This window comes from Panthera onca, chromosome D4 (assembly GCF_046562875.1).
Source record: "Panthera onca isolate mPanOnc1 chromosome D4, mPanOnc1 haplotype 2, whole genome shotgun sequence".
In the NCBI taxonomy this organism is placed as follows: Eukaryota; Metazoa; Chordata; class Mammalia; order Carnivora; family Felidae; genus Panthera; species Panthera onca.
Genome location: NC_138351.1, coordinates 21,822,941 through 21,846,993, shown reverse-complemented (window position 1 = coordinate 21,846,993; position 24,053 = coordinate 21,822,941). Strand labels below are relative to the sequence as shown.

Below are 24,053 nucleotides of genomic sequence, written 5' to 3'. Positions count from 1 at the left end.
ACCCCACCTGCCCTCACTCGCACTTGTTTCTATAACAGAAGTCGAATGTGGCTGTAGAAAGTTTCCACTTAATCGAGTCCTTCTTCGCCGGGTATATTCCATTTTCTTATCTTTTAAATAAAATAAATCTCTACAGAGAAACATGGTTGCTGTTCAGTTTTGATAACCAGAAAAATATGAACTCTTCTTAATCAAATTTCAAACCTGAGCTAATAAGCACTCAAAAGTGGCATTTCAGGGAGCAAAAGGTAAAAAGACCCAAGAATTCTCGAGCATAGCTGATTCTTGAGCCTTCGCGGAGACATGACTTTCCTAAAAACAAAGGTTTGGTAATTAGGAAGAATGGACTGCCTCAACTTTGGCCTGATGGCTCCCAAATCCTCTGTCTCACAGGAAACAGATTATCCAAGAAAATGGCTCTAAACATCCAGATGGGGTAATTCTCTAGAAAGAGTCATCTGAAAGACACCTTCTAAAGCTTTGTGAGACCAGCTGTGACCCCTGTGGGGAGCTAAAGTCCTGTCTGCTCAGGGGCCCCTCACCTCCATCCCCAGTGGGAGACCTGCCTAGGCCAAAACTCTCCCCACCAGGGCAAGCACCACGCAATGCCCAGTTGTTACCTTGCTTTCCAAAACTCTGGCCCTTTTGTCATTCCTATTAAGAAAATTCAGAATTCCCTGGAATCCCGGTAGGACTCTCTGAGTAATGTGAATTCACAGTCTGGGCGCCCTCTCCCCACAACAGGAGGGGTCCCTCATTTTTGCAGGCTCTGGAGGACACGGGACACGCATAGCATCACGGAAACGGCACGTACCAAAAAATAAACAGGGAAGGTAAATACTGTTTCAACTGCCTCAAAAGCACAGGCTATATACAAAAGCTTCTAGACTAACGTTCCAGAGAAACTGAGGTGAATCTATCTCCTCTCTCTACTGAAGACACGGCAACCAGGTAGCATACTGAGCCTCTCTCTTCTCAACATTTGCCATTATGAGAGCACTTCTCAGATACGGGTGGTGGCAGTCCTGGGCCTCCCTCGCTGGACCCAGGCCCGCCGTCCGTCATCCCCCAGCACTCCGAATGCCGCTAACATCCTTTTTCCCCCCTCAGATGCACCCCTGCCAAAGCCCTTACCAAGACTGACTCTTGTTGCCTCGTGAGATTTCTCTGTTAACTCAGCCTGCAGACAAGGAGCTGCAAATAAATCAGCATTATAGTGCAGGGATGTGTGTTCCTTCCCCGAACAGTCAACCTTATTGACAGGGATTAGGTGTATGAGTAGTAAAATAATGAAAAGCAGCAAGAGTCTCTCCTGCTCCACAAGCATCCACTGGGTATACTCCCTCTCCCCACACAATTAGAGGAACGCCGGAATTGTTACGGTTTACAACACTGGAGGGAGAGGTCCATTTTACAGATAATCTGACATGAAAGTAAAAAGAGGCTCTCTATAAAACGCAAAGTAAACCTCGGGACCACCGTCCTCAGGCCAGCCCTTCAGTGCTTGGAAGGCTGGTCAGGAATACCAGCAGAGTCACGTTGAGCTGGGACAGTAAGGGAATGCCTCTTAAAATGAGGATTCAGGCTGACAGGAACCCACGAGGTTCTCCCCACTTGGTCTCCAATTTCATCTATTATGAGTGGCAAGAGGTTTTTGCTGTGAAATACATAAAAGTCACGCTCTCAGCTGAGGTTGAACTATACCGAAACACGAAATCCCCTTTGGAATTAAATGTGTGCTCAGATCAGCTAAAGTTAATTCTCAACCATCTGCACGTACAAGATCCATTTTGTAGATTTTTTTGCAGCAAAATTTTAATCCCAGAATAATTTCCCCCACAGCCTAACACATTTCTAGTTTGCTGCTTTCTGCTGTCAGTCTAGTGTTTGCTTGCGAAATGCAAGTTGATTTAAATATTAAATCCCAAAAGAATAAATGAAACTGAGTCATTTTCAAATTTTCCGTATTGTGCGCTAAAAAAATACTAACAGTAAGATTCACTGGGTGCCTACCAAGTGTTAAGCACCCATGAACCTTTACCACTACATTCACTTCTGTGTCCCAGGAACTGGAAGACAGAGAAAGAGGTTGCAGAGAGGTCACAAGGTTGGTAAATGGCAGAGGGCAGTGTTTGAAGCCAGGGTATCTGACCCCAGAGCTTAAGTTTCTAACCGGTATCCCTAACACTGCTTTTCACCTGTGGGATGGTTAGAGGTCACAGTGTGTCACACGCACAGATGTGGACAGGTCCCAACATACACCAGCTTCCCGACACGAAGAGATGTGGTTCAAACAGTGTACAAAGAGTCATCCTTTACGAGGATGTTATTTCAGCTTTAAGAGCACAGCAGACATGAACGAGGGGTGGGAAAGGAAGAGGAGGAGGGAAGACTGAGGCAGAGCTGACTGTAAAAAATGTCTCTTCCCAAATACGCTTACCCCTGCGGCCCCTCGGCCACTGCCTGAGGGATGCAGTGTACCAACCTACTTGTCTCAGCCTAAGTCAATTTCTCTTGAACTCCTTTCACTTCACTTGTGAGTCTTTTATGGTGTTTCTGCCCAGGTCTCTTATAATTTTGGAGTCCTGTTGAGTCAAGTCTGTGGAGTCTAGGTCTCTCTCTTTTCTTCTTCCAGCTTGTGAACGATGGTAAACTTCTTGCCTTCTTGTCTTTTCAAGTTTTCTAACCTGCATGAAGTCCCTGCCTCCTCCCTGGAGGACTAACCTCTGTCAGAAACCTCAACTGCTCAGGTTGGAGCATTTCCCCATTTCAGGGGAGGCATTTATCCCCACTCGATACCAATCCTTTCAGGCATTTCTTCCTTGCGAATTTCACATCTAGGTCCCTGCCCTTGATCATCTCTATTGAAATAACCAAATATCCAGGAGGTGAAACCTGGAGAGCATCTTGCAGTTCTTTTTCGTCAACTGCAGAGCACCATCACGTAATGCACTCCATTTTCCTCTACTCACAAAGTCCCCTCCGCTTCTCAAGTGACCAGACACGCTGCAAAGACAGAAGCAACCTGACATTCTCCCTTTTAATGTAAACTCGGTACTTGCCTAGTCTTTCCCACCAGAATTCCTTATGATTTGATCATGAGGTACTGGAACAATTACACAAAGGTGCAATCTATTCTTTCTGTCACTAGTAGGGGAGGGAAATCAGGAGAACAGAACCCAGAAGAGGAAGCACCATTCTCCTTGCCCCAACAGCGGGTGAAGCAGTATCAACAAAAGGAGGTCTTAACTCAAGGTGCCCAGAGCACTTCGGACCAAAATGAAGGACCAGACACACAAAGGCATGGGTTAGTTTTTCTGACCATTCACACACACTTTTAGTGAACTTTTCAATTATCCTACTGCTGAAATGCACTGCCCCAGAGGGCATCTGAACTTCCTATATACAGTTTCTGTCTCTCCCTGCTCAGGTTTTATAGACACTTTTCTGGCCTATGTATTCCAAACCCTCTGCTTGCCAGGGAAGGCAAGTTCGGCAGCGTCATCCGTCAACCATATTGCGGTCAAGTTTGCTGGTTGGTGCTTTTAGACAACTCCCACGGACCTATTTAGAGAGACCTTTCTCCCAAGCACACCCACCTCGACTGACCATCTGGCCACTGAAAACAGTCCACAGCTTTTGAATCAATACTCAAAGGGAACCTTCCCCTCCAGATATTTTTAGGGGAGAAAATGCATACAATCCTCAGCCAAGAAGATTTTGTATTTTGGTTTGTGATAGGGAAAATACATGCACAAATGAAGCCTGAGGAAGACTAAATGCAAAATGAAATCATCGAGCAGAAGGACAGCGGCTTCTCCAACACTCAATCATTTCCAGTCACACTATGTTGTCCAGTAACCTGCATTGATAATTCCTCATGAATAAAATGCCAACATTATCATCTGCAGCTATGTTGTTGACATGCTTTTGCTATTTCACTAAAAATACCATTAATTTTCTGGCTTCACAACAGCTGAGCTACTCCCCATTTGAATATACAAAAGAGTATTTTGTTTAAACCAAATTAAAAGCGTTCCAGTAAATGACTTCCATTTTGCTGGCTATACTATTTTAGCGTATACTGTTCTTCTTAATCCTCCCCACCTCAACGTCATGTCTGTCATCTCCCCAATCCAATATACTTCCACTATTAAAAGTGTCGTTTTTTTTTTTTCAAGTTGGGAAACAGGGAGTCTAGAAACTATTTGGGTTACGGCATTCCTGACCAGCAAAACGGCTGAAGGGCAGTGGTCTAGTGTGGTTTTTTTAGGGTTTTCTAAAACATGGGGGCCTCCTTAAATCTCTCACCTCTGTGAGCCAAGGTACATAAACAGCAAACTATTTTCCTGTTTGGGATGTGAAAAGAAAACTACACACACACACACACACACACATACACACACCTTCCATTTCGCATCTAGATAAGTTCCGACAGCCCCCATTTAAGTCGGAATGAAAACCTCTACTCCTGCCAAGCCCTCCTGGCATCTCACCACTTTATTTGTTCCCATTTGTATCTAATGCTTTTGTCAACAGTTCAACAAAAGTCAAAGCAAACAACCCACTGCAAACACTGGGGGTAACAGCAACAAGCATGAATCCTTCACAATTATCCAGCCCAGCTGCTCCAAAGCTCTTCCGGGCCGCTTTCATTTACAACAATGTCAACAAAAGGCTGAAACCCAATAACCAGATGGGTCAATATGGCCACTGTGTACCCTCTGGAGGAGGAGACTGAGCTCCTCCTTTGCTGCTTCGGCAAACATGTAGAATAATTCAGTTAGATGGACAAGTGCTTGTCTAATCATTTGTTATGTGAATTATTCAATGACTTTCCACGTAAACTACTAAACAGGGCTCTTCAAATATTTCCACGGCGCCTCCAGCTGTCCGATGCAGAGGCACATAAAGGAACAAAAGCGGATGAAAACAGAAATCATGACCCGAGTGAGTTCCCAGTGATAATCTCTAGTCTAAGAAAGCCAAGTCTTTACAACTAATCCTTTTGGGTCTAACCTTGCCTGGCATTGTCACTGGAGGCCTAAGCTTCACTAGGACCCAGCCTGGGGGTAGAGCTGAGCAGAAAGCCACTTAACTCAGCCATTCAGGGCAACCCACGACCGACCATCTATCTTTGACCTTGTTCAACTTTAGAAGTTTCCCCCTGCCTTTCAGAACCACTGCCGAAAGGTACAACATGCATTTATGGTTTCTAATGGGGTATTTTAAAAGCATAATTAGAAATGTATTAACAAGCTGCAAAGCATAGTTTAAAAGTACCTGTTCCTAAAGACTGCATTTTAGAACATCAATGCCCTGGACTAATTTTGATAAAAATGTTGACGTTTATTTAACAAAGAATGACTCTGAGATGTAACTGTTCCAAATCCCCACTTTTCCTTTCTTTCGTCTTAAATGTATGGCTTATAAAATCACACAAAAACCAAACAGCCTGGCAAGAGGGAACCCTGACTTGGGGTCTGGGCCCTAATCCAGCTGAACACCTCCCTCAGGACCAAAGGGACACACACCCCCCCCCCACTCTCTTACCTCCTCCCCCCTCCCCCGGCATGGGCCCTGAGCTGGGCACTAGGACCCCGAAATTCCTGACCCTCATACAGGGTTTACCAAAGTGTTCTTCTTGGAGCCTCTCAAGGGTAGACTAAATTGTCGGTCTGAGCATACCTGGACCTGAGGGCAGCCACTGAGGTGCAACGTTTTGAAGTGACAGCTGGGGTGTCTACTAGAAAAGCACATGTGAGGGGCCCATGTGGTTCCAGCATTGAACTCCAGGGGGCCTGAGAACTTTAAATTCAATGCTGGCCTTTCACATAATCATGAAGGTGTATTTATTAACTGGATTTATAACTCTTAAATATTTAGACACGTATTAGACATTTGCACCCTTTCCCAGGCCCGACAAATGTTCGGGGCAGGCCCAACAGGAAGTTGGCATGTAGTCTGGGGAACCCCATCTTTTGATGAGATCACTTCTACCACCAAACATTTCACTGCAATGCACCGAAAAACCATGCGAGAATTTTTTTCCCTTAAAAACCTTTCGATGTTTACAGATCCAGACACAATCCACAAGTGGAAGGAAAGTACTGATATTATTTCTATAAACGCTTTAAAAACACAAAAAGCTGAAGAGTTAAAAATTCAAGGATTATGTTGTTTGCTGGGCTAGTCCATACAGTAAGGAGGCCTTTTCCCTTCTAGATTATTTGTATTTGCTTTCCTTTTCCAGCCTTCAAATACCCAGGTTATAAAATTACTGCTTTTAACACACTTGGTTAAACACAGGTGAAGGGAACAAGAGATTCAAACTCGTGTCTTCTGCTCCCAACAGCCAGAGGACTCACTGCCATTTATTACTCTACTGTGGGATTCTCACTTCTTACCAGAAGTGTCTAAGAATTTTTAGTTCTCGGCATAAACAATTGTGCTTTCAAAAAATAAATACTAGTCTGGAATATGAAAAACAACTTGAGAATTCTACTTCCTTCTAAAGATCTTTAATAACCCCCATAACTGTTGTATTTCTGAGGCTGGCTTCCACGTATCAACTAGAAAGTTGGTAACTTTAATAAAAGATTCCTGAAAGAAGACCATTTCACCTGACCTGAAATGGAGCTATTTACTGGGAGCAGCAACAGAAAACCATTTTTTTTTTTTTTTTAATCAGAGAAACCACCTGAAAAGCAAGTTGAGGGGGCTCAAACACCATGAGTCTAACGATATAATGTTTTAGCCCTACAGTCCAATTGCTTTCCTGATTCCTACAAAACTATCGAAATACCGATAAAAAGGCACCATCATCAAGGCTGGGAGTCTACAGAATATTGCCACTGGCAATGCTGTCAGTGTCTGCGGGAAGGTTCCAGGTTTGCATGTGTTTGCACATCAGCCCTGGCAGTTTCCTGGGAAGAATGCCTTCAAAAGCTGTCCTCCAATCATTGTAGACTAGTTTTATATGCACATTTTAAAAGAATTCAGGACCAACCAGAAGCTCAGAAAAACGAAGGGGAACTGTCCAGTAATATATTTTATTCTACTCAGAAGGCAGCATATCTGTCCCATACTTTAATAGGAAAACAACTGGAGGGGAAGGGATTGTATCTAATCTCCACCACACACCCCCAAAGGCGCAGTGCAGGTCTATTTGCCCTCCAGCTGCCAAATCAATACCTACCAACAAACTTTCAATATTTTATTTTGACCGCATTGCTCAATTTTCAAGCTCATCTATCAACACCAACACCAACACAGGTTTCAAAGTCAGGAACCATTAAGATAATAATTTGGGGTAAGCTGGGTAAGCTGTCAAAAGAAAATCAGGAAAACTGTCCAGCTACAGAAGTTCAGCTGTGCGTTTTTAATATCCAAAGGCAAACATACCCAATGACAGTTCTTTCTACTTAGATGACCCTCAATATGAATGACAATCAAGCAAATCATATGGACTAGCAGGTACCATGGACTTTTATCTTTTTTTTTTTTTTTTTTAAAGTTTATTTATTTATTTTTGACAGAAACAGTGGGAGCATGAGCTAGGAAGGGGCAGAGAGAGAGAGGGAGACACAGAATCCGAAGCAGGCTCCAGGCTCCGAGCTGTCAGCACAGAGCCCGACACGGGGCTCGAACCCACGAACCGCGAGATCATGACCTGGGCCAAAGTCGGACGCTTAATCGACTGAGCCACCCAGGCGCCCCACCATGGACTTATATCTTAACACACTTATTAAAGCAATTCCTCACCCTACATACTAAGCACAGACTACATCCAACCTGGGACACCTTTCATATGTAGTATTCTTTCATTCCTCCCCAGGAAGGAAACAGGTGGAGCCACAAAGAAGAATGGAGGGAGACCAAAATGAGGGAGAATAAGGAAAAAAGGAAGAGAAGAAGGGAATTGAAAACGACAAGGGTGAACCAAACAGTTCACAAGTGAGCATCTGTCACTGACAGGAGGAACTGAGCACAGAGTCTGCGGAACGTGCTACAATCTGGAAGGAGGGCGCCAGTTTGAAAATGGGAAGAACTGAAGACAATCCTGTTAGGATTGGGGGTGTAACTTATCTAACCAAAGTATTATTGCTGGACGCCCCACTCTCTAATTCTCTATTAGTCATAGTTTGCTCGATGTTCCCAAGGGCAAAACTGTCACGAGCTCAGTTTAAAATTTCCTAAATAGGGGCAGACTAGGTTACTACCAGATTTTATTATGAAAACAGATTCCAGCCTAAGCACCCAATTCGGGAGCCTCCCTCTGACTAGCCCAATATGGTTTGGTTATAATCCCCGGGCAGAGGCTCGGCCTGAGGCTAGGGCAAGGGTGTGGGGGGTAACTCAGAGGCCGGTCAAGTCCTGATCACTGTGGTATAAACACAAGCGATTATTTCAATTTTCTCCAAAGATTATTTTTTCAGGGCAGCCCAATAAACCCAATAATGCCCAGATTTACTAGAAAATTTTTTATTCATTTCCCCATGCACCAGAAAGTAAGCTAATAACATCCCACCGAGAGTGGTGTCAGGCCAAATCCCTCTGCTGCTGAATGCACTGGCAGGATCAATCTCCCTTCGCTGGCCATCCCACCATCCACTTTAGGGCAAGACCCTGGGGACCGCTCCAGATTACCCCTCCACACACAGTGTCACAGGCACAAGCCAGAGTGGCCCAATCAGTGCCAAGAAAAGAACAAACTAAAAAAGATTAATTCACAGATGTTCATGCATTTCACATACACTGTGCCCCATGGTCCGTTGCTAGGGCAACGGGAGACCACCAGTGCGAGCTTTATTGGCTTTATGAAGTGCGTCTCGGGGACTATAGTCCGAGAAATGCTGCATAATAATAGTGTGGCTTTTCTGAAGCCTTGTTTTGTGCTTATCCACATTTAACCTTCTGAGCATTATGAAGAGGCATCGTTATGCACGGCCTTCAAACCCTCCCACCACCACCACCAAACTGCCCCAACTTTCTACCTAGAAGCATTAAAATGTATCTCCTGGGGGTCCATTTTGGGAAGATCCACGTTAAACTGCTCAACCAGTTGCACTAGGGAAAAAAAGACCTACAACCATTTAAAAATCCCTCTATTCGTAGTGCCGCCGACCACACCAACGATTTCTGAGCAGCACAGAAGCTACTACAAAAACCAAAACGTGCATATGCCCCCGACTTCCTATGCTCGGGAAAGACCCTTGCTGCTGAATATCACAGTTGGTTTTAACCAGCAGGAGGACCAGCAAGCCTTGTCAGGCCAAAGTCTCTTCCCAGGGGAGAGAACTTTCTGCAATGATGGGACTGTTCCACACCTGCACTGGGAAGGCAGTCGCGGCAGCCACATACGCTACCGAGCACACGGAAGCGTGGCTAGCTGCTGCCACGAAGCTAGTTTTTAAAATTTTATTTCATTTCAACAAATTTAAATTTGTAATGCTTCACGTGGCCAGTGGCTACCGTTTCCAGGCAGTTTTAGAGGCTTACCGAAACAACTAGGTAGGTTTTCAAAAGTTCACGAAGTGCTGTCTCTTCACGCTTTTAGTTTCTGCTTAATTAACACAAATGTGACTCCAAGTAAACGTACACAGCACAGCATTCAGGGCTGGCCATGGCTCACCGTGCTGGCTCCAAACAGCCGCTGGCGGCGGCCTAATCAGCCCGGTTCTTTGTCCAACGGGCCCGGGATGGAGACTGACGTCCCCTCCCCCCACACCCCACCCAGGGCGGGAGGTTAAAATCACAAATGTCACAACTCTCAGGGCAGTAGCACAGATCAAGTGTTAATCTAAAGGGAAGGGGTGGGTGAGGGGGAGAATACAGGCTGGCTGGGCGAGGGAGGATCTGGAATGAAGAGGAGAAAAATAAAGCCAGTGAATAGATCAATAGAAGCAACAGCTTACATTCAGATTCACAGGAGAAAGAACACACCGAGACAATCATTTCCTGGGAAAAGCTCAAGCCTAATGAGAATTTACTCTGCTCCTTTATGTGACAACCAGCCCTTTTGTGGCACGGGCTTCCTGACTGACAGGAACCCAGGGCCCCTTAATAGGATTTCCATATTATTTCCAACACCTGCCCAGAAGTTATTTGTTTACATTGAAGGAGGCAAGATTCTCAAATCAGACATCTGCTTCTAGTTCAGGCATATCTTAGGAAACCATCTAGAAAGCAGCTTTGTTACCATGGTGACATTTTTATTTTCCGCCTTTAGTTGGCTCAAAACATTAGCATTTCCAATTTTATTTTGTTGTTCAAAAGGCCAAATGTCGCTCAAGAAAACAGAAGTTTAAAGAAAGATAAATGAAGAGACTACTCAAAAATTTCTAGAATTAAAATGACCATAGGAAAGAGTAAATCAAAACGAGGCGTCATTACATTGCCTACTAGCTTCTCTCATTGGGTGGCATCGCTAAACCTGTTTACCTTCCCCCTCCCCTCTCCTCTTCCCCTTAAAAATCTGAATACTCAGCAACTTGGAAAACACCAATTTTGAAAGACAAATTCAAGAATCCTTAGGGTGTGATACAATTAAATAATGAGGCCATTTCCATGAAAAAGAATTCCCCTCGCTCGACCCTATCACCGTCTTAAGAAAGCTCACTTACAACAATAATGCTTAAGACATTTTAACTTCCACCTCACTGCAATTCAGTACGGGGGCGAGGGGTGTGAAGGAAAGGAAAGTGTAAGCTTTTCTTGAACATTCAGAGGTTGAGGAGGGGATGGAATATTAAACAGCGAGGGAAGAAAGGTAGATGACGCAGGGGTGGGTTTCGTGCAAGGGCATGCTGTTGTTCGCAGCCTGCGGCTGAAGCTGCACGGCTACGGGAGGCACTGGACCCGGGGGTGGGGGGGACCGTGTTTATCCACCACCTTCAGCCATCGCAAAGAAACAGGAATCTAACTAACTTACGGGACTAGTGCTGGAAGCCGGACATGCTTTCTAAAGCATACAGAAACAACTGGATTGGTTCCGAGTAATGCATCTGATAAAGCTAAAGTAACGGTACTTTTGTTCACTTTTTAGGTTCAAAGGAAAACAAGGAAGCAGTTCAACGCTAACATTTAAACTTCCGATCTGGCAGATCTAAGCAGCATTTATTGAGTCTCAAAATACGATTTTATTACTGTCATTTAATGACAAGCTTATTTAAAGGAATCTAAAATTCTTGCAGAAAGCGCTTCTCAGCCCTCAGCACCCTTCCTTTCTACTCCTCTGTCACGACACCAGAATGGTGTTCAATCCTGCCCCAACGTGGCTGGCATGGCCATAATTAGATAAGACTCCTCTCTACACCTGACATTACAACCCTTAGTAGTGATGGCCCTCAGGCGTAGGGAGTCTTGAACTCCAGACACACATGAATTACTTTAAACCACCACAGAGTAAAATACGGAAGTTGGATACAAGTAAATACAATGATTTCCAGCAAAAATGATCCAACAAAGCATGAGAGGCACGAATGCACAGCCACCCTGAGTGGTTTTATAATTTTGCCAGAGTAGGTTATGGGTGTTACTGTAAAACACAAAAAAGATGGTGAACAATTCTTTGGAATACTTTTTTTGCAAGAACTATCTACATTTGAAGAAACAAACACTTTTGAAATTCAAGGGCCAGTAAAATTCATCTCAGGCCCTTCCACAAAACTGAAATGTTAGATATTAACTTTTCAAGAGATGAAATGCATTCTAAGTAAGCAAATTAGACACGTTAAACATCAGGATGAAAATGTCTAATAACGAAGAGGGATGGTTCATGGAGATAAAGAAACCACCCTTGCCAAAAATCAGCTGGGGAAGAAGCCCCCCACCCCCACCCCCCGTAATTATTCCTTCTGCCTGGGTGATCGGGGGAGGAGGGCACAGCAAAGGAGCGGCACCTCTCCCCCAGTCACATCATTAATCCATTTGTGCCTGCCACCTGAGGACCAGCTATGCCCTAAAGATATTTATTCATCCGTTCGACAAACAAACAATTACAACATATTTTCTGGAATTAGGGCACCTGTTACATTTCACACAGCTTACACGCCTGGAGGCAGGTATCAATTAATACTGAACAAATTACTGCATCATAAACCCACAGAACAAAAGTTCCCAGTTGTCCCTCGATAAGGTAACTCTACATAGTAAAATGCACATTAGAAACAAATACTTCTACAAAGAACAGAAAAGCAACAATGATACTCAAACATTTCATTACAAATTACCATCTTATTTTGGAAAACTGAAGAGTTAAACATTAAATGCTTGAGAAGCCTACTTTAAAACACTAAACTATCCCCTAGGCACCCCACTCCCAAAATGAAATAAAACTGCCACTTGTATTTACTTGGCTAATGGTGTGGCCAACTTTATTAATGAAACATACCCTATGGTATAAGATTTTTATTGTAAAGTTCACTTGTAGGGCAGAATTAAATTACCTAAGAAAACATCTACATTCCAAATGCTTGAAAAAAATACCTAGCAGAATAGCTTTGCGATCCAGGGACCTGCCCCTGTGACACAGCTTAACCTAGAGGGAGAGAGGATTCCTAGCAGGGTCAGGATTTTCCTAACTCTATTACAATTCCTTTCTTAACTAATCCTTGATGTGTCATCCTGTACAGTTCCACAAAGAAGATTAAGATTTTTGCCCTCAAGGAGCTAAAAATTTAGTGGGAGAGAACTTTATTCTGTTGGAGCACAGGGCATGTAGGACACCACGCACAAGGAAACAGATGTACTTAACATATTTTAAAAATCGTACTTAAAAACCTATTTTTGAAAGCCCATCTTGAGTCATATTTATGTTGGGAAAGTGGAGTTGGATTTCAAATACATCACAGTGTGTGTGTGAAGGTTAAGGGACACAAAGAGAATTCCATTTATCAACGATCAGCATCATTTGTAATACACCTTTGTGTATTAATAAACCTCATTAGATTGGTCATCGCCAACACGTACACGCAAACCAAGGGGTCATTCTTCTACCCATCCTCCCATCGTAAGAAAAAGACATTTCCCGGTACGATTCAGCAGAAAGTATTCTTGCCACCACCAGGAAGCACAAAGAGACATTTAGAATATGGACCGTTCTACAGGAAGCCCAGGCCAGGTTCGTCAACCAGTCAGTGGCAGAGGGAAAATTTTAAAAGTGAAGGAAACACCTAGATTAAAAGAAAGCTGAGGGTATTACAACAAAATGAAATTGATCCTATTTGGACCCCATTTCAAGCAAATAAATTACTGGAAATCATCAAAGAAGTTTGCTTGTAGGCTGGATATTAGAAGCTATCAAATAATTATTTTTACCGAGTGATTAAAGGCATTACGGTTACCAAAAAAATGCCCATTATTTAAAGACATGTGTTCACTTTACACACTGAAGTACATAAAGGCGAAGGCATGCTGTCTGGGATTTGCTTTAACATACTCCAGCAAAGGAGGAATAGATTAAAATGTGGCTGTAAATCGACAGCTCTTATACCTCCATGTTAAGTATATGGAGGATCTTTGCACTATTATCTCTATTTCTAAGTTTTTCAAATTTTTACTAGCAAAAAAGAAGGCAGAGTCACCCCAAAAGCTTCTTTTTTGAGGATGGCACTGCCTATGTGACCTTGGACAGGGCCTTAGCACCTCCTCACGTCTGAAAGACGAGCATATGCCAGCCTCCCACCTTCGCCGCTGAAATCTAAACTGAGCTGCACGTGCAGCAGTGGGACTGAGTAAGAATCCACCGTATTTTTCCCTAGGTTAGAGCGGATAAGCTGCAGTGTCCGAGTTACAGCCCTTATTTAGATACATCCTTTTCTCAGAGTACTGATGCCTGAGGGGAAAAGAGGAGACAATGCAGGCTCCGGGAGAGTTTGGTTTAGTGCTGGTGGTGTTTTGTTTATACCCTCTCGCTAGTGTTTTATAGATTTCATCTACTCCTCTTTTTAATCTAGTCTCCTATCACTTTATGCCTTTGTCTTTCTATAACATGTCCTTCTAAAGTCTACAGTAATGAAAGATGGGAATCAATCCCATCAAGCTTTCTCCCACACGGTAAAATGCCAAACATTCCCATCTTAAACAGGTGCATAGGGGCGGGGAGGGGGGGCAGCGTTAAAAACAAAACTGACTGGGCCGTTGGGTTATCCCCTCTCGCACTGGTCCCCCTTTCTTCTTTCTCAAGTGGCTTCTTCTCCACTTTCCCCCACACGAGACATGCCAAAGGGTTAAACGTATAAAAGGCACATTTTTTTTCAGACTGATACTCCTTTGAGACAGGAAGAAAAAACATTATCAAATCATACAGGTCACACAAGATCCTGGAACAGAACCTTAACCATTAAGTCTTGGTGTACCAAGTAAAGTGGCAAACAGAAGTAATCATTCTGTTAATTCAAGCTAAAAGCCCACTTTCACCTGTAACACCCAACTAATGAGGTAAAAGTGCTTTCTTGGCCTGAATCATACACTTTAATTTTTATATAAAAACAGTCTTAGTCTAATTCTCCATTGACAAACCTTTAATGCCAACAGGAAAGAATTGGAAGCAAGAAGAAAAGCAACGTATGATGTTTTAATCATCTACATAGAATGAACACCAAAATAGAGCAGAGGCAGAATACACAAGCACTGCTTAGATACGACTAATGAGCAGATCATTCTGAAAACCGTGAAACAAACAAACAAAAAGAATTCACGTAGGAAATGGAGGGAAAACACAGTATATGCACTCACCGAAAAGCATTTTGGTTGAAAAATAACTACGTGTAAGTTTAGAAAAATAAAGTGCACCACCCATACTTATGCTAGCAAGACTTACAAAAATTGTAAGTGCCATATTGGCGGACTGTGTGGAAACATAAACACGGCATTTTACGATGGCATGCTGTTTCTGGAGATTAATCTGGCAGTGTACAAGTCACTAAAGATGATCATACTCTCAAGATGAACATGGCATTTTGGGGAAAACAATCCAGTGAAAATAGTAAGATAAAACCACCACCACTTTGGAGGAAACAAATGTACTTGTGCTGTATTTTACCAAAAAACATGGCAAATCCTTCACAGGTCTGACTCGAGGAGGTTACTGCATTTGGGATACATAATATGTATTAAAAGGACTAATGAAATCACCAAGTTTGCACAATACCAATTTGAGAGGGGCCACGGAGTTTACCAATAGTTGGTGAGAGTGAATTTTGCTATTTTTCTATTTCTATTTAAGCTGGTCTTGATTTGGGTATCTGTCATTTGCGAGACGGTAGCAGAGTTGTATAGACATTTGGGGGTAATAAGACTAATTGCTCAACCTCAAATTCCTACCAAGTTTTGGGTAACTTGGCCTTCATACCTCTGATTCATCATCCTCACCATCAGCCGCTCAGAGAAAAATGGGAGAGTGATGTGAGGAGCCTAATGATTTCTCTTCATGAACTGGTGCCACCAGCAACTGGGCAGCTCCTGGCAGTATACGGGAATGCCACTTTGGAGCCAACCAACTTTTACCCCTTTACCCTCAGGAGGCACGGGCAGTGTGAGGTTCCACCACACTAGAGAATGTTCCCTTGGTTTCGCTTATGATGCTTCAAGGCATGAGAGAAATGGTACCGTATGTGCCGGAAGATGGTGAGAAAGCCCCCGGTCAGGAGAGAGAAGTGGGAGCCCCACTGCGGGAGCTTCTTGGAGAGCTAAATTTGGGCCTTCCAACCTACCACTAAGGATAAGAGTGGATCACGGTCTGTGTTTCTGGGACCCAGGCTTGGGCATATGGAGTTAAAGAGAGCCAAACGAAAAGCAGGTGCCCTGGGCCCTCGCGTCAACAGCCCTACAATACACCCCGTTCTGGTTTCTTGTCACCAAATAAACCGATTCTTGGGCTTCTACAGTGCTTTCTCGTTTAGGTCCATATTTACCTTCTCCACCCTTGTTGAAAAACTTCAGATACAGATCTGTAAATAAAAGGCTTAGGAATGAACTTGGCTACTGGAGCTATAGAAAACAAGATCAATAAAGCCAATAGCATAGGTTTAGTGGCCACAGAACCTCCAAGAAGAGAAAGGAAAAGGAAGAAAAAGGCCCAACACTTTCACAAGTGAATTTTTCTCATTTTACTCGACATCTAAAAAGGTAAGGCACCTTAATTATCTGAATCTTTACAGTAAGTTTAAATTACATTTTATGAGCTATTCTGAAATCTGCCCTGTTTAATAATCTGTAACGTCAAGAAAACATTTTAAAGTGTCTCTCACAATTAAACCCATCCACAACCTTGTATAAATCAAAATTTTGCTACCATATCAAAATGTTACACTGGGGCTGTAGAACATTGCCCACATCCTCATTACATGCAACACTAATTACTACCAGCAGATTCAGAATTTTCTGCACATTAGAGGCTTTTAGAGGAGCTATAAAAAATTTCAGGCACCATTAATTTAAATTTGTATTGAAATTTCCTTTTGACAGATGGCCAAAAATTACTTATTATTTAGAGCACCAGAGCTGCCTGTTTGCACATTAGAAGAGGAAAGGGAAAAATTAAAAGCAAGAAGGAAATTTATGTCACGTTCATTACCTGTTAAATGTTAAGGAGCATTATCCTGCATGAATAAATTATTTCATACAAGCCTGACTCCAGCTGCAGGCAACTAGCACGCTCCGGCTGATAAAAAACCATCTCGAGTCACACAGCAGACAATCATAAAAAGCCCCTCTTAACCAGGAGCCACTTAAGGGAGGATGAGGACGATCAATGGAACAAGCAACTAACTTTCCCTGAGCATCACAGAACACATTGCCGAAAATCAGCCAACTTGTTTCACCTTGCAAAGCCACAGCACAACCCCAAAGCTGACACAACTTCCAATATGAGAACGGTAACCGACAAGAAACATCTATTTATAGCTACCATTCCATAATAAATCAAGGAAAATCATCCACTTCTATTTGCTTTTTGTTTTCCCCCTGGCTGCTGGCTATATAGACACTCACTCCCAGACTCATCCTGAATGATTATAGATGATTTCAAAATACACCCTACTCTGGCACAAGGGAATATAAAATGTAATTGACGCAAAAGTGTGCACCGGAGTATAAATATTTTCATAGTCTTCTGAGAGTGGGGCAGGACAGGAGCTTTTGTTTAGTTCACTGGCCTGCCTGAAGGTATGTATTTATCCTAAGAAGGCAGGGAGTGTTTATATGCCTGGCCTCAGAGTAACTAGACAGGCTTTCCAAGGGCTGCTATCAGCTAATGCTGGCGGATGCATTTACTCACTACTTCTAAGTACACGTGTGTGGAACACTTACCACACTCAGATTAAAACTGCTCTTTTAAAAAATCTACATACTGATATGCATATTCTACAACAAAATACACAACTGTAAAAGCGTAAGTAAATAGTTCAGTGTGTGCAGTTTCGATTGTAAATGTTGACATTTCTATGGGTGTGCAGATGCCCTTTCAAATTACAAAGACTCTTGAAGGGTAAAATAGATACACTTAATTTTTATTTTCCATTATGTAAGGGTTTTGGAAAAAAGGACAAGGAGTCAAGAGGCGTTCAAAGGGAGAGCACATGTGGTTTCAGGGGAAGATTTTAGTCTTCATAAACATAACTTCATTAAAAACTACAAGAGACAGAGCTGCTTATAATCCACAACAATCAACTGTTGCAAAATATAAGGAAAAGAACTGACAGCATCTGTGCATTGGCCGATGCTTGAGAACTAGGCTTTCCTTCTAATCTGTACAAAATACAGTACATATTACATATATAATTATGCGTAACACACGGGCATATTTACACCGTGGCTGGCTCAAAAGTGATCGAACAATTTTCATATTTTCCTCATGTCCTGCCGTGGTGGCCTGTTTTTCTTGTTTGCTTACTATATAAATTCAGGCATCCTGAGTACATCCCATTCTGGGGTTACACAACCACATCCAAATTATTAGGCCCCCAATACTTTTCCTCTTTCCCCACAACTTGTCTATAAAGAGATATAGAGGCAGATAAGAGAGATGCAAAACTTAAGGAGAATACCTTATTATACCAGGAAACAAGATGTTATTAATGGGGTCATGCCTTTTAGATCCAAACAAAATTTTTTAAGTTTATTTATTTATTTTGAGAGAGAAAGAGAAAGAGAAAGAGAAAGAGGGAGAGAGAGAGAATCCCAAGCAGTCTCCACGCTCAGAGCAGAGTCCAAACGGGGCTCGATCCCACAACCCTGGGATCGTGACATGAGCCAAAATTAAGAATTGGACGCTTAACCGACTGAGCTACTTCCGGCGCCCCGAAGAAAAACGCTTTAAAACAAATGTTTTGTTAAGGAGTTTTGTAGGATGGAATTGTTTTCTAAAATGAGACTAAGGTACATTTCTTATAAATCAATTTATTTACTCTTCATTATTATTTATCTTACAGCCAAAGCCTAAGTGAAAAGAAGTAGTTATTCTTCGTCACACAGCAAGACGTAATAAAATGAGCACTGCAAGCCAGATCTTCTGTAGGACAATCTTGGTCTATAAATCAGATTGTGACAGAAAAGAAAGACTGAGATTTTCAAAAACCTCCCACACACAACTGAAAACAGTCAAAAAATGCAGCTGACCACTATTTGGTAAAGCCCACCAAATCATTCTGTACATTTTGAAGACTCCATTTCTAGATTTATTCAAATCATTCAGAGACCTAGTAAGCCATTCCTTAATCTGTGGGTTTGAGTCCTACCTTGATGGAGTCTCTGTCTACAGGCAAAACGGCAGCAACACAGGTGGTGGGAAGAAGGGAAAAGAAAAGTACCAGTTAGTTTACGTAAGATTATCCATTTATCAAACTTGATCTCTGCTAAATAATAAATGGCACAGATGGCAACTTTGCACTCAAGTTCATTATTAATGCCATTCGACCAGATCCACACGCAAAGTGCCAATCTACCTTTAACACAATTTAAGAGGCCAAAGCTGGATACTCAGATTATTTATACTCCTTATTGACTTGTCCACTTATAAAGATGTTTATAGTCACGCTTCAGCTCTGCATCACAGCATTTAGGTAACTGGATGACAATATTACAGTGTTTCCAACATCAGAGATGGGAAATTTATGTTTAGGTGATAAAAATCATTTACCCAAGATTGTAATTCATGGTAATGACACTGAAAGAGGAGTAGATATGAAGTTTTAATTACAACCACACCCTTCTAACGAATGAACCACCCTTGTGCTAACTAAATTCCCACAAAGGAATGCTGGGAGAAATCTCCTCGTTTACTTTTCTGCCACTGAATAATAAAAATTATCGGTAAGCACCATACAAACAGACGGTCACATCAAAATATCTCATATACTTTAACGGAGGGAAGAAACCAATCTAGAAGGAGCACAACTGTCCTTTAAATCAATTATTTGCATAAACAATTGTGCTGTTCTTCTAGGAAGAGATGAGTTCATTTCATGCTTCCAGACAGCCTGTGTGAGAGAGGTAGTTAAATCAACAGATTTAATTTGGGCTGCACTTTCTCAAGTACTAAGACTACTAAAATTGTTTTCTCACCTGCAAGATTTTTATCGCACCAGATAGGCTGATCTGATTTATAAATAATAATTGGCTCTGTTAAATTATCAAGTAGTTTCTATCAGTAAGTCTTTTCCCAAAACAGAGGAGGTCAAAATGAGCTATTAATGCCACTCACTATTTCAAACATGGAGCACTGTGGGATTTCATTACTGATCTAGACTTGGGGAACATAGGAGGTAGCACGGGGTCAAACGCAGTAACCAGGAAACAGGAGCCCTTGCCTTTGGGGACTGCATTAACTCTTGCTAACCGCTAGGGTATCATTTGGAAAAAGACTGCTTCCAATCATTAATTTCCCTTCCAGCAGAAATCCTGTGTCGAGTCAGTCACTGGTAAAGTTAAATCCAGAGCCAGAATGCACAACGGTATCCAAAACCCACCCTCAGTGGCAGGCAGGTAACAGCAGATTGACATCTTGAGGGAATCACTCACCTCTTTGGTGATCATTGTCATGGTGCTTCTTCTCATCTTTAATTGGAAGGTGGGACTGGCCTCCCAGGGCACTGGAGAGGGCCAGGAGGCCAGCGCTGCTCCCAATGGGAGGAATGGCAGGGGGCTGAAGGCCGGAAGGGTGTGGGGTCAGAGGCACCGGCAGACCATGTCCATGTGACAAATGCTGGGCCTGGAGTTGTTGCTGCTGTGAGAAATGAGACACAGATATTGAACTTGTTCCCCACCTCCACGTCCCCCCACCCCCCGCCAAAAGAAAAGAGGTGCAAACAGATCATGGAAAACCCAGCACCCATGAAGGAAAGGTTCCTCTTTTGTATACCTAGTTTTTAGAAGGAGAGGGAGGGAGATGTATAATGGAGAAATGCCCTTAGATGTGGGGATTTTGCACTTCACTATGAAGAACTTAATTCTCACTGAAATTAGCTAAGTAACTTTTAATAGCCCAAAGTCAGATTTCTTCAAAATGTTCATATTTTGTTCTCCAAAACATAAGGCCTTGCTATCATACATTTCTAATCAAAACATATACGTGACTAACTGTTAGAGCAGTTATGGCGAACCAAAAAAAAAGCTGAAAATTGAGAAAATTAGCGTTAAACAGTTCTCCCAGAACCGCTGCACAGCATGCAGCAAGAGTTAATTTGAAAGAGAAAACCTGAATTAACAACCCAGAAAAGGAAACTGGTTGCAGCCACCGTTTTAAGCCCTTTAAGTGTCCTCAGCGGTACTTGAGCAAATTACTAAAGAAAATCTAATGTAGCAAGGCCTGGGTCCTCCTGTAGGCTTGCTCAATAATGCTGAAATAATTGGGCACTCTGTGCACGTTTAGTGATGCTCGAATGGAAAGCTAGAGGCCTGCCCTTGTACTCTTCTCTAGCGGCCGCCTCTGTGTTGTGACAGGTTTATCTGAGGGGGACTGTGATGCATGCACCAGTAACTGTGCTGACAAGAGTTTAAAGTCATTTTTACCAGCACACTGGCAACACATGGAGAAAGCCCTCGAGAGGCTGGAATGGGAGTGCTTGACCTCAGCAGAGGCCACATCAAGCTCAGCTACAGGAACTGCTCTGGGCAGGCCTTGCTGCCTCCCAGGAGTGGGCAGGAGGAGGGGGAGGTGACAGGAGGGCGTGAAGTTAAACATGTCCCTCAACAGGAACCCCCTTCCACTGGAGACCCTGCTTAACAGTGCTGGAGGAGAACAAGCGCTGAGAAATTCTCAGACTGACTTCTGTAGTGATTACATTTTAATTAATGCCTCTAAATAAATCACTTGTCAGGTCTATCCTATGACAGCCAAAGAGGCTTCTATAATCTTTCCAAGTAGGACTGCACAAAATAGCTTTTAAAAAAATATGTGGGGCGGTGTATGCTGCTGCCCTTTGCTGGCAAAAAGGATCCTGAAATGCTTTTTTTAAAATGTGTATGTAGGGGCGCCTGGGTGGCTCAGTCAGGAAGGCATCCGACTCCGGCTCAGGTCATGATCTCGCAGTTCACGAGTTCGAGCCTCGTGTCGGGCTCTGTGCTGACAGCTCGGAGCCTGGAGCCTGCTTCGGATTCTGTGTCTCCCTCTCTCTGCCCCTGCCCCTCCTCTGCTTGTGCTCTGCCTCTGTCTCTCTCTCAAATAAATAGATACTAAAAAATTAAAATTACGTATATTTATATGTAAAAAAATATTTCAATGAAAAAAGTATTTTTTTCTCCTCCCCAAGTGACTTTTATTTCCTTCCTCATCCCCTCTACGTGTCTTCCTGTGTCTGACTATAAAAGTCAAAGTATAGCACTAATTAGCTCTTTTCTCCAATTGACCCACAACTATTTTCTGGCTACATGCAGTTAAGATACAATCAATAAAGTAATGACACTTTCAAAGCAAGTTTACGTGTATAAAACAGAAAAGCTGGAGCAGCATTCCAGACTTTCCACCAACTCACACCCACCCTGTGGTCTTGCAAAGCACGGACTGTCTGGACAGTTCAAAGTAATGTATTTTTTCATGTGAGTAGCCAAAATCATGTTCATGACTCTTTATGTACTGTCACTTAGTTGTGACCAAAAAAGTATGAGCACACGATCATATGTTCTAGATGTGCACGAAATAATGTCTATGATGAAAACAAGGCCTTTAGGTAAATATATGGCAAATTTATTTCAAAACCTCATTCCACTGAAATAACCACACAATGCTCCAATTCCCTTTCTCCTCTAAATCGCCTAATACTTCGTGGGTATGGGTCGGGCGTGTAGCCACTTTCTACCTCAGATCAGAGTTCAACTGGCAAGCATTTATTAAGAGCCTGCAAATGTGTCTCTCTTCTCACCTTCCCTCGACTCTAAACTCTGGGAGTCTACATCCGACTCAAACCCTAGCTCACTGCAGGCACCCAGACTCAGAATATCTGGGCAACTTCAAAATATATATGTCTATTTCATTAGACAAAAAAAAAAAAAAAGCAAAAGCAAAAGCAAAGAAAAAAAGCCCTCAGTCAAAAACAAACCTTCAAAGGTGCAGGTGTTTCACTGTTATTTTTTTTCTTGCAGGACAAAATAGAAACACTATCATCCTCATGTTTCCAGTCAACCAGGAACTTTTCAAAGGCAGAAAACACAGCCCTAGAGGCTGGTGCGCAATATGCACTCACTATTCTACCTCAAAGCAGCTCTGATACCACCTGATCCTCCCTCCTCCATGTCCACCTGTGAGGAAGGAGGGGCCCTTTTCCCTTCCAAGGCTGAGACCCTTCCCCACCTCCCCAGGCCATCAGGTTGTGGTCGGCCCCTCTTCCCTTCCATTGCTGTCGATTCTCCAGCTCCCTCCCCTACTCGTGCTCTGGTGGTTCTCTCACCCATCTTGTCCTTCTGCTAGCAAGCCGGGTACCAGCAACCCTAGCATTTGGTTTAAGATGAACTGCCCGGTGAACGCTAAAAGAACCCGAGGTAGCGCTTTTTCAGGAGGGAAAAAAAACACTCTATTTTAATCACTTTTTGTGGCCTCCATTGCCCCTAACACAGTGCCCTGCACATAACTGGCATTTGATAAATGTTTGTTAAATTTAATTAAAATAACCTTCTTTTGCCCTCTTCAGCTGCTGGCCTGTATAGATATATCCTTGATTTTGCACAGCCAAACTTTTCTAAAAACTAGTGTAAATTTGCTCTCTCCACTTCTCAGCAACCCCCTCCTATACACACATACACACACGCCCTCTTCCTCCTTAACCCCTATAATTTGGATTCCAGGCCCACCCTTCTCATACAACTGACCACCTAGATAGCAATTATTTCAGGATTTTACAATTTTCTTTCTCTCTGACACACATGCAGCCACAGACCGCACACCCTCCTTGCCGAAACCTTCCTTTACCTGCTTCAGGAATACTGTAATGACCCCACGGCCTCTCTTCACCTCTCTCAATGCTCAGCCGTTAGATATCCTTTTCAGCTTTTTCTTTTCCTGCTCACTAAAGAGAACAGTCCACAACTGTCTGCTCCTCTCCCATACTCTAGTAGCCCAGGTCTAACTTCTTGCCAGACAACTCTACCTGACAGCCCAATATTCCTGGAAAATAAAAATGTTCAACACAAACGCCCTAGGTAACTTCCGCTGGCTCAAGTTCATCAACCACCATCGATTTGTTTTTCTTCTGTGCTCCTATATCCATTATCACCAAATCCTATCAATTCTCAAATAATTCCTTAAATTTCTACCACCACCATGCCCGGCAGACCCTTATCATACTTTGATGACAGCAAGCCTCCATTAGCTCACTTGAATTCATCCTGCATCACCACTGGCATGTTCTTCCCCTCAATTCCTGTCATCTCCCATCTCTTAAAACCACCTCACCCTGATTTCACCAAGTTGTAGTCAGTCACCCATCCCAGCTCACCTCCTGTTTCACCTGTTCTGCAAGGGCCTCTCAAATGTTCCGTGTCTACTACCTCACAAGGCTCCCTGCATCATTCACTGCGTGGGCTGCCTCGTAAAGGTACTGTCATTCACCTTTTTATGG

The 24,053-nt window shown here is 42.9% G+C and overlaps 1 protein-coding gene across 13 annotated transcripts in view; it reads right to left on the bottom strand.

The window, feature by feature from the left end:
- The window catches only part of LOC132663591 (transducin-like enhancer protein 4), a 141,969-nt gene that overhangs the window by 51,208 nt on the left and 66,708 nt on the right, over positions 1 to 24,053 (bottom strand). For 7 of the 13 annotated variants that reach the window (XM_060610001.3, XM_060610008.3, XM_060609997.3 and 4 more), the window contains 2 exons: positions 20,023 to 20,227; positions 18,741 to 18,757 (listed from right to left, as the gene is read on the bottom strand). In XM_060610001.3, coding sequence (XP_060465984.1) covers positions 18,741 to 18,757; positions 20,023 to 20,227 — 222 coding nt within the window. The remainder of the gene's footprint in view (positions 1 to 18,740; positions 18,758 to 20,022; positions 20,228 to 24,053) is intronic. The other 6 variants (XM_060610002.3, XM_060610005.3, XM_060609998.3 and 3 more) reach the window with 1 other exon arrangement.